Genomic DNA, 10,149 nt, shown 5'->3' on the forward strand with positions numbered 1-10,149 from the left:
AATCTGTCAAAATGTGTTGATCAAACTGGAGGAAAATTACGAGGAATGAAAAGCCATGACTGTCATGTTTTAATGCAACGGTTACTGCCAATTGCTTTTGCTAAGCTTATGGATAAATCTATACACGAAGCACTTTCAGGTTGGTATATATATATATTCTTAATTTGATGAATTAATTATATTATTGTCTTCGGGTCTTGCTGTTATATTTAAGTTGGTTTTTTTATTAATAGAATTCTTAAGAACTGTTGGATTAAATGCAATTATGGTTCGTCGATTGATTAGTCTTAGATTGAGATCGCCAATTATGAGTTTTCTTTTGTTTTGATTTTTTCGTTTTTTTTTTAGTTATTGACGTGAAAATTTCAATGGGTTCATATATTATAAGGTCTTTTGCTTAATGTTTTCCTTAGTCTATATATTATAAGAATATAATTTAATGTTTAACTAAATCTATATTTTCTTTTATGTAGGTATTAGCTTATTTTTCCGGGATATTTGTGCAAGAACATTATTCGAAGACGGTGTTGCAACATTGCAACAAAACATTTGTATTGTTCTCTGCAACTTGGAGAAAATATTTCCACCATCTTTTTTTGATGTTATGGAACATTTGCCTATTCATTTACCACATGAAGCTCGACTTGGAGGATCTGTACAATTTAGATGGATGTATCCTTTCGAACGATACATGGGTCATTTAAAGAAAAAAGTGAAAAATAAAGCAAAAGTAAAAGGCTCGATTGTTGAACAATACGTCAATGAAGAAATTTCTACTTTTTGTAGTTATTATTTTGAACCCCACATCAAGACGAAAAGTCGAATAGGAGATCGACACTATGATGGATATGATCACCGTACACAACAACCTGATGAAGTCCCATATATTTTTTCTCAACAAGGGAGGTGCAGTGGTAAAGCAAACGAGAAATGGTTTCAAAATGAAGACTACCATGTTGCACATACATATATTCTTTTGAACTGTGAAGAAGTAAGCTCATATGAAAGGTACGTGAAAATAACTTTACACTTGCACAGTTTTCATATATATTATAAAATAAGACATTGTTATGATTCTCATTATATTACAATTTCATGTAGGTTGTTTAAAGAGAATATGGCTGCTACTCATCATGAGATAACTGCAGACAATCTAAACGTCCTAAAAGAAAAAAAAATTTGCAGATTGGTTACGAGAATATGTAAGAAATTATTACTAAGTTAACCGTATTTGGATTCTTGATTAATATTTTTTTTTTATTAATAGATGTTTTCATATGTGTTAATAAACTTCAGGTGGAAAACACTATGAGTGATTATTCATATCCAGAATGGCTACAGACGCTCGTCCATGGTCCAATGACAAAAGTTACTTCTTGGCCTATGTACTTTTGTCGTGGATTCATATTTCACACCTACGATCATGGGAAAGATAAAAGAAATGCCAATTATGGAGTCCGTGTGAAAGGCACATCATCTTCTAGTTCAAGTGAAGAACATGATTTCTATGGAGTCTTAAGAGAGATTTTAGAACTTGATTATCCTGGACCTGTTCATCTTAAACTTGTGGTGTTCAAATGTGACTGGTATGATTCAACCATTGGAGGAGGTGTGCGAATAAACAAGTCTGGAGTTGTCGATGTTAATCTCGCAAAGCGTTATGGTAAATATGATCCTTTCATTTTAGCTTCGCAAGCAGACCAAGTATGTTATGTGCCGTATCCACGGATGACTCAGAAGAAAGATCAACAATGGAATGCAGCAATCATGATACAACCAAGAGGAAAAGTATTACTCAGTTCTGATTTGGATTTCAATGCAATGCAACATGAAAATGATGATCCAATTGTTTCTGTTCATCCGTTGGAAGTCGAGACTCTCACATATCCACATGGTCAAGCAGAAAATCTTGATGATATAGAAGAAGAAGAGGAATTTGGATCAGATGATGAAGAAGGAAACCCTGATATTGAACTAACTGATTCAGAAGATGAATAAATTTTTTTTTCTAATTTGGATTTGTCATTGATACGAGCATTTTTTATCAGCTCTGTCAGGAAAAATTTGAGTTTACATGTTTTTTTTGGTGTTTCTTGGACCTGGTTTTTGTGGCGAATTGAGGTTTGCTCTCATTAATACAAGTTATTTATCTTTTTTTTTGTCTTGCTCTGTTTTACAACCCCAAAACAGAGCATCGATTCTTTGTTCTACTTTATTCTTTTTATGTGTGTTTTTATACTCTTTTTGACTCTCGAGAGATGTTGCAACCACGGTTACACAAACCGAGAAGATTACTAAGCCAGAGTCCAAGTCCGAGAAACGTGAGAGCAATGGCTTTAGTGTGTGGTCTTTCATAGGGGAACATCTTTACTGGGCATGTACATATTATCCCGTTATTTAAAGTAGTAACAGATTTATTTGAGATTTAGTTTATCTTCCTAAACCATTAACTTTGAGTCTATCTTCCAAACTTCCACCTATTTAGTATTTTCGTTATAGTAGAAGGAAAAAATTATGAGTCTAGTTAAACTGTGTCTTCACTCTTAACCAGTCAAAATACTCAAACACAATCGACTTTACTACTTAGTTAGTCATAGTCCGTGATATTTGCAAAACTAGAACCCACTTTGAATTTGTCATCATGAATAATTTCACTTTATTTTATTTAGTATTAACTAAAATAATATTACTTTTCAATTAGCAAAATAATATTTAGTATTAACTAAAACTAGAACCCTCTGTTTCTTTTCAAGGCTACATAACTGTGAAAACCACTGCTCTAGCAAAACCGAAACTCAGAGATTTATAGATGAATATTCCAAGTACTATACTCCAGGTATCATCAACTTATTTTGTTCTCTCTTTCACTACATCTTTTTTATGTTCTTGTTTGAGACTTTTGTACCTCATTTGGTAGGCAGTTGCATCTATGGCGATTTTCTCTTGAAGACTTCGAAAGTGCTGTCTGCCACAAGGAGAGTAATGTGGTTCTTATCATGGAATCAGTTGATGTAAGTCATACTAACCTATACTTGCGTCCAATTGTTCTTTTTCTTTTAAATTCTTTTTTGACATGTGAATATACACTTTAAACATTTAGTTTCTATGGTTCAATTTATACAACAGCAAGGTAAGTCATTATCATAACACTTTTGATTATTTGATCATAACACTTTGGTAAGACCATCACAAAACTAAATTCACAAAAAACTTTTCTTTCAACTTCAAGTTTGTACTCATGGTTCTAATTAAAAGAATGTTAACTATTTTTGCTGGGAAAGTTAGATTTAATAGAAGCGGCAAAAATTGTTGGTTTTTGTTTTGTTTTTTTTTTTTTTGATAAAAAGAAAGACAAAAAAGTAGAAGCGGTAAAAACACCCGGTAAAAATATTGTTTTTACACCTATCTCCCACTCACGAAAACAAAAGTAAAATATTATCTTTCTCCACGTTCTCTACCTAGGAAACTGACTAGTGTCTCAATATAAAGTTGAGATCGGAGCCCTCTCTCCTTGGGTCCTTCGATTTTAACCTCCTCTCTTGTCAGTTCTCTCCCGATCCCCCGCTGTAGTTAGCTCTTCCAAAACCTTCGATTTCAAGGTTTGAATTTTGTAGATACTCTCTTCCCGATCCTCTAGTTCTCTTGGTTTTGTTATAAAGTGTTTGATTTCTTCTAAATTGTTTGGATATGTTATATATTATTTCTCTTTGCTAATTACAGATGCGCCCACCAATCAACATTGGTGGTCGTTTGTATGGACAATCATCGAGTTCTCAAGCTGCTGGTTTTCAAAGAACTTTGCCTCCTAGAATTTCGAATCCCCAAGCTGCAAACGTTGAACCAGTCGAGCAGAGGGAAGAAAATTTACCTGTGCAACGTGATGTTCGAGTGCTTGATCCGGCTCGAAGAAATGGAGCTAAATGGTATTGTTCTTCCTTTTTTTTTTGTTTCAGACACTACTGTTTAATGTAACAAAGTAAAGTGTGAATTAATTAATACACATGCAACAGGTTCAAACACAACACCGAAGTATCAACTCGTGTTAGGAAAATCATTGAAGGGAATTTCAAAGGAGCGTGGTATAGCTGGAATAAGGTGCCGCAATACTATAGAGATGCTTGGTTTTCAACATTTAAGGTTTGATTTAGTTATGTATAAACTATTTTTCAGAAATAAGTTTATATTCAATACATGTCTAATAATATATATATATATATATATATCTATACACAGACAAGGTTTCAGTGGGATCCCACGATTGAGCATCTAGTTAAAGCCAACTTTGATGCACTTGCTGCTACTCGTCTCAAAGGAATGGTTAGTCTTGCAAAGTCCAAGGGAAAACAACCTGAGTGGATTCTGTCTGAACATTGGGAAAAAATGGTAGATTACTGGAAGACTCCAAAAGCCAAGGAAAAAAGTGAAAAAGCTCGTTCTTCACGATTATTTAGTCGTGATGGTTTAGGTCCACATTGTCACAGAGCTGGATCACGTTCTTATGCAAAAGTGAAAGATGTTTTGGTAATGTTTATATTTTTGGTAGCGAATATGTTTTTTTTTGTTTAAAATTTTGTTATTTTTTAAAGTTTCTTTTGTGTTTTGTTCACAGGAAGCAAATAATGAAGACTCTTCCTTCATTGCTGTGATGAGAAAAACACACCAAAAATCCGATGGGTCATATGTTGATGAGAGAGCACGACTAATTGCTGAAGCGTATGATGAACATCTTCTAGAACGCTTGGCACAAATGGAGTCCTCTAATGGAGAGGTTTTGACAATGGATTCTCTGACCATCGAGGAGAAAAATGACATCTATGTTAAGGTAGCTTTCTACATAATATATGTATTTTGGTAGCTAGCTAATATATATACTTACTGTTTTTTATAACTTCCATTATGTTTTATTTGATATGCTTGTATGACTTTTGATTGTTGGCATATCATGTAGTTTTTTTTTTATAAAAACCTACTATTATCAAAATCTAGTATCTTATTTACAGAATGTATATTTTTTTTTTCACTTTAATCTTTTTTTGTTTCCTTGGAGCTTTGAGAAAGTTTTGCATGTCAATGAATTCTTATTAGCATACTTTGTGTTTTCTTTTGTAGATTGCTGGTATATCGAAACAAGGTCGTGTATTTGGACTTGGATCACTCCAAAGTGGGGTTTCTATGTCTTTAGATGGTTCGGCTGTGCCCCCTCAAGCTACTGAAGAAGTAGGAACATTAACGCTACGAGTTCAAGAGCTGGAAATGGAATTGCAAAAGAGTCGTGAAGATAATGTGGTTATTCAGAAACGACTCGATTCTGTGGAGCAACTGATTCAATCTTTTGCAGGTCCCAGTGGATCAAATGCAGCAGCTCCATCTACTCCACAAACTTCCATTCACTACAAGAAAACATGGTTTTTACGACTACAATTGGTGACTACATATGTAGTCGTTATTTTTGGTGACTATCTAATGACTATTGGGTGACTATTTTACGACTATAAATATTTGGTCGTATATTAGTCGCCTTTTTGTGACTACATATAATAGTCGGTATATTAGTCGTAATTTAGCGACTATTTTATGACTATATTGCATATCGAAACAAATAGTCACCAATTTAGCGACTATTTTATGACTATATCGCATACCAGAACAAGTAGTCACTAAATAGTCACCAATTTAGCGACTAATATGTGACTCAAGGTAAAGGTTGGTAAAAAGTTGCATATCAGTCGCTATTTAAGAAAATTAAAAAATTTAAAATTTAGTTTTAAACTTTAACCAAACTCCAAAACTTAAATCATAAACTCTAAATTTTTAACTTTCAATTTTTAATCTTAGAAATTAATTCATAAACCATAAAACTAAAACATAATTATTATTATATATACATAAACCAAGCTTTAGAACTTATAAGAAAATTAATCTATCACAAATCTTAAATCTTAACCCTAAACCCTATACCCAAAACCATTAACCAAACTCCAAAACCTAAATCATAAACTCTAAATCTTGAACTTTAAATTCTTGATCATAGAAATTAATTCATAAACCATAAAACTAATATTTAAAACTATTTACATATTTTCTTTACAAAAAATAAGTTTTAAAAAACCTACTAACTTATAAATTTAAATCTTTAACCAACAATTCAATATATATATATATATATATAATTTTCTAGTTCCAAATTTCTAAAACTTAAATCCCAAACCATGTTATAAACTCTAAACCTTGAACTTTATACTCATACTTCAAAATTGAAAATAATCTAAAATTTACATTGAAAGATTTATAATATAGAGGGAAAATGAAATATGGGCCTAAAATTCTTCAAAGCCTTTTCTATTTTTGTGCTTCTTCTTCTGCCGTAATTCATCTCTCTCTCTCTCTCTCTCTCTCTCTCTCTCTCACAGAATCCAAATTCACCCTTTGAAATTCCGACTATGAGCGAGCTTGTTGCTGGTGGGTTCGAGATCGGCGATGATTGGATCTCGCCTTGCTAAGAAGGCGACAACTAAAAAGCAGTACAGCCGGTCTCCTGTTCCCCATTGGCCGATTAGCTCGATTTCGTAAGAAGGACGAGTACGCCGAACGTGTTGGTGTCGTAGCTTGGATTTAGCTAGCCGCCGAGGTAATTACCCCTTCTCTCTCAGTTATTTTGACCTTCAAATTCATAAAACCCTAATTTGAACGGGGTTTCATAAAACCCTAATTTGAAAGGGGTTTTTTTTTTTTTTTTTGTAAATTAGATCTGTGTAAGTTATGGAATTGACTGGAAACACAGAGAGGGATAACAAGAAGACTATGATTGTGTCACTTCACTTTCAGCTTGCGGTGAGAAACGATGGGGAGCTGTGTGAGTTGGTTGGTGATGTGACGAATTCTAATGGAGGTGTGATGACTAACATTCACAATCTTCTTCTCCTCCTTCCTCAATCGCCGTTCCTCAGCTCTCATTCTCTTCAAAGACTAAAATTCACAATCAAGCCAAGCCAAGGTCAGATGTCTTAATATTGTGGGTCATGAGATTTTTTTTAACATTGTTGATTATATAACTATGGTTTTTGTTTGCAACTACATCAGCGATGTTACTTACTCAAACTAGTTCTTATTTAGGTCAATGGAGATGGAAAGTATGAGCGGATAAGGTCAACAAGCCTTTGGTGGAGGTTCTTACCAAGAAGAGTGTTGTCTTTTCCACATCCTTCGTCCGGTTGTTCATGCATGAGGTTTTAGTTTATCCTTCTGTATCTGTCATTCGTTTTTGGGGCTTTAGTTTAACACCATACAGTAGATCTCTATTATATCTTCTCTATATTTAATTGTAGGATGATCTACTATTTAAAGTCCTCCTGCAGTTCCTGTCTGTACCATTGCATAGAGAAGAACTGTAAGTAGGGTAAAACACTGCCTTTTTTGCAAACAGTTACCCAGATTTCTATGAGCTCTTATGGGCGTTTTTTTAACTTATAAGGCTTAACGTGGAAGAGCATTCGCGTCAGGATGAGGACCAAACTATTTTCTTCCGTTTATCATAGGGCTCTCATGTTTAAACCAATGCAGCACCCTTCGTTGTATTCAACCTGTCAAGAATCTACAAAGATCAATTTTCGCATCTAACAGTTTGGATTCCCTTGTGTTACAGATTGACATGGACACTATTCAAGTCAGTAACCTGAATAGGCAATTTATATTCCGTCCTTCTCATGTTGGCTCCAAGGCTAAGGTATATTTGCTTGAGCTAAGTCCAAGAGAATCCAGTTCATAAGAGAATTCATGTGACCATATAGACTCAAAGTTGTTTGGGTTTGTTGAATCCAGTTTAGGAGGTATATGTTAGCAACCTGAGCTCATTCTCCCTCGCTTCAAGGTATGTAAGCAGCCTGAGCTCATTCTCCCTCGTTTGTGTTTGTTAAATCCAGTTTAGGTATATGTAAGCAAACTTCTTTTTTCTCCAGTTCAGCTGATTTCTCTCTGATGGTGTCATTAAGCAACCTGAGCTCATTCTCCCTCGCCTTAAGTTCCTTAAGAGATGCTTCCATCAGCTCAGCTTCCTTTCTCCTTGTCTCGTCTCTGCAGTTTGCTTCAGGTCAAAATCTTTAACATTCATCTCAAAAGCAAAAGACTTCTCATATGGGAAAGCAAAGTAACCTCCTTGATGTTTCTGCATTACCCCAAGATACCTCCAATATTTACTTTCTTTTTTAGTAGTATGATGTATTCTTATATTTAATTATGTTTTTAGTTTTATTTTGTAATACAGTTTTTTTAATATCATGGTTTCATAATAATAAATATAGTATTTATTTTTAACATCAATTCATTCCAAAAACAAACCGTTATTCAATAACTTATATATGTTTAAAAATAATTAATATATATATATATATATATTAAAATAGTATATATAAATTGCTGTATAAATACAATATTTTTTAAATTAGTCGTCAATTAGTCACTAAATTTAGTGACTATATTATGACTATTTTGTGTAGTCGCAAAATAGTCGTAGCGTAGTCGCTAAATTTAGTGACTACATTACGACTAAATTTACGACTATGCAAAATAGTCGTAATGTAGTCGCTATTTGGCGACTAATTTTACGACTATTTATTTTAGCGACTCTCGATTTACGACTATTAGTTTTAGTCGCTATTTAGTCGTAATATACCGTTTAGCGACTAAATAGTGACTAATAGTGCAGTCGCTAATTGCTTGTTTTCTTGTAGTGATTGGTGTTGGTTCGTTTGCTCATGCTACCTAGTTTGGTTTTACTTTGTTTGCTAATGTTACTTTGCTTATTTGCTTCTGTTTATGTTGTTAAGTTTATTTTGCTTTTGTTTGCTGAAGTTTAGACCATCACGTTTGTTTCTTTTTTATAACAATTTCGTTTTGTATGTTGATTTGGTAATTTAATCAGTTTTATTATTTATCAAATTATTTTAGTGGTTATTATATATATTAAATATTTATGCTAATTTTAGTGGATAAATATATGATGAAAATATAATAAGAATTGAGACAAATTTTAGAGGCAAATTTTAGACACAAAATATGACGTTATAGTTTACAAACTTCGAGCAATATAATAGTCACACAATATTTCGTTTTGGAGATGATGTTTACAGTCAATAATTGTGACGATTAAATAACAGTTTTTATGGCGTTTTATGACTATAGTTATGTTGTAAAAAGTTACATATTTGAGACATTATGATGATTACAAAATATGACGGTGTTGAGACTATATTTTTAGTCGGTAAGTGTAACGCTTAACCAACGATTTTTTAGTCATCACTTGTGACTGTTTAGTGACAACAGTGTTGTCGTAATGTCTGACATAATTGAGACGTTATGATAGTCAATAAATATGACGATTTTGAGACAATTTTTGTAGTCGGTAATTATAATGTTTTTGTTACTCTTATTTCTTGTCACTTATTGTTACAATATAGTTACTAGATATATTCGTCCCAATATTGTGACGCATCTGTTACAAAAAAAAATTTGTGACGACTTTATTGCAACCGTTTAAAAATTGTCACAAATTCGTCACAAAAATTTTATTGTTACGAATCTATACTATTAAAAGGGAAGCACTTTTAATAATTAGACATAGATTAAGATATCATTACATGAAAATATGTGGATCTCGGGTTGGCCCAGTATATTCCTATTCGGATTGTGAATAATGTGACTAAGAGGATGGGTTCTAAATCTGTATCCAAACATATACAATCATTTAAATTTATTACCATAAGAATCAGACTCTTCAATTTGAAAAAATATATATGTAAACATATTTAATTTCGTAATATATTTTGAGATACTTCTGGAAACAAAAATTTATTTTTAATATAATGATAACTATTTGATTGGGTAAGAATTGGTCAAATCAAATTTGTTATCATAAATTACGTGGTTAATTTAAGGAAACAAATATTGGTTTATTAAAAATGGAAATAGATAACGTTAGATTTTCAAATTTTTTCAAAAAAATTATAATATTTTATGGAAATAAAAAAATAATTATAAACAAGAAAATAACTAATGAAATATCTTTAAAAGGAATATGCTCTTCAATATTGATTTCAAGTCGATTAATAAGAAAGTATTACAAAAATATATTTAAATTACAGGCAATATATACAT

The 10,149-nt window shown here is 32.5% G+C and overlaps 1 protein-coding gene and 1 long non-coding RNA gene across 4 annotated transcripts; both read left to right on the plus strand.

Annotated features, from left to right (window-relative positions):
- LOC104745284 lies at positions 3,494-5,801 on the plus strand. The gene is made up of 6 exons (XM_010466483.2): positions 3,494-3,599; positions 3,721-3,923; positions 4,011-4,137; positions 4,234-4,521; positions 4,610-4,822; positions 5,110-5,801. Exons 2-6 carry the CDS (start codon positions 3,721-3,723, stop codon positions 5,476-5,478), a joined length of 1,200 nt encoding a protein of 399 aa, XP_010464785.1. The 5' UTR covers positions 3,494-3,599; the 3' UTR covers positions 5,479-5,801.
- Positions 6,329-8,292, plus strand: LOC104745285. Of its 3 annotated transcripts, none has more exons than XR_760737.2 (7): positions 6,329-6,628; positions 6,747-6,994; positions 7,103-7,226; positions 7,326-7,387; positions 7,472-7,723; positions 7,819-7,867; positions 7,956-8,292. It is a non-coding gene; the product is annotated as an uncharacterized LOC104745285 (long non-coding RNA). The 3 variants fall into 3 exon arrangements; XR_002035544.1 differs by having other exon boundaries at positions 6,332-6,628; positions 7,114-7,226; positions 7,961-8,266; XR_760736.2 differs by having other exon boundaries at positions 6,333-6,628; positions 7,114-7,226.

The sequence above is a fragment of the Camelina sativa genome, chromosome 15 (genome assembly GCF_000633955.1).
Source record: "Camelina sativa cultivar DH55 chromosome 15, Cs, whole genome shotgun sequence".
Classification (NCBI taxonomy): domain Eukaryota; kingdom Viridiplantae; phylum Streptophyta; class Magnoliopsida; order Brassicales; family Brassicaceae; genus Camelina; species Camelina sativa.

Coding starts and splice junctions, on each gene's coding strand:
- LOC104745284 (XM_010466483.2), top strand. CDS start 3,721: ATGCGCCCACCAATCAACATTGGTGGTCGTTTGTATGGACAATCATCG. Junction 3,924..4,010: donor CGAAGAAATGGAGCTAAATG/GTATTGTTCTTC, acceptor CACATGCAACAG/GTTCAAACACAACACCGAAG. Junction 4,823..5,109: donor AAAATGACATCTATGTTAAG/GTAGCTTTCTAC, acceptor TTTCTTTTGTAG/ATTGCTGGTATATCGAAACA.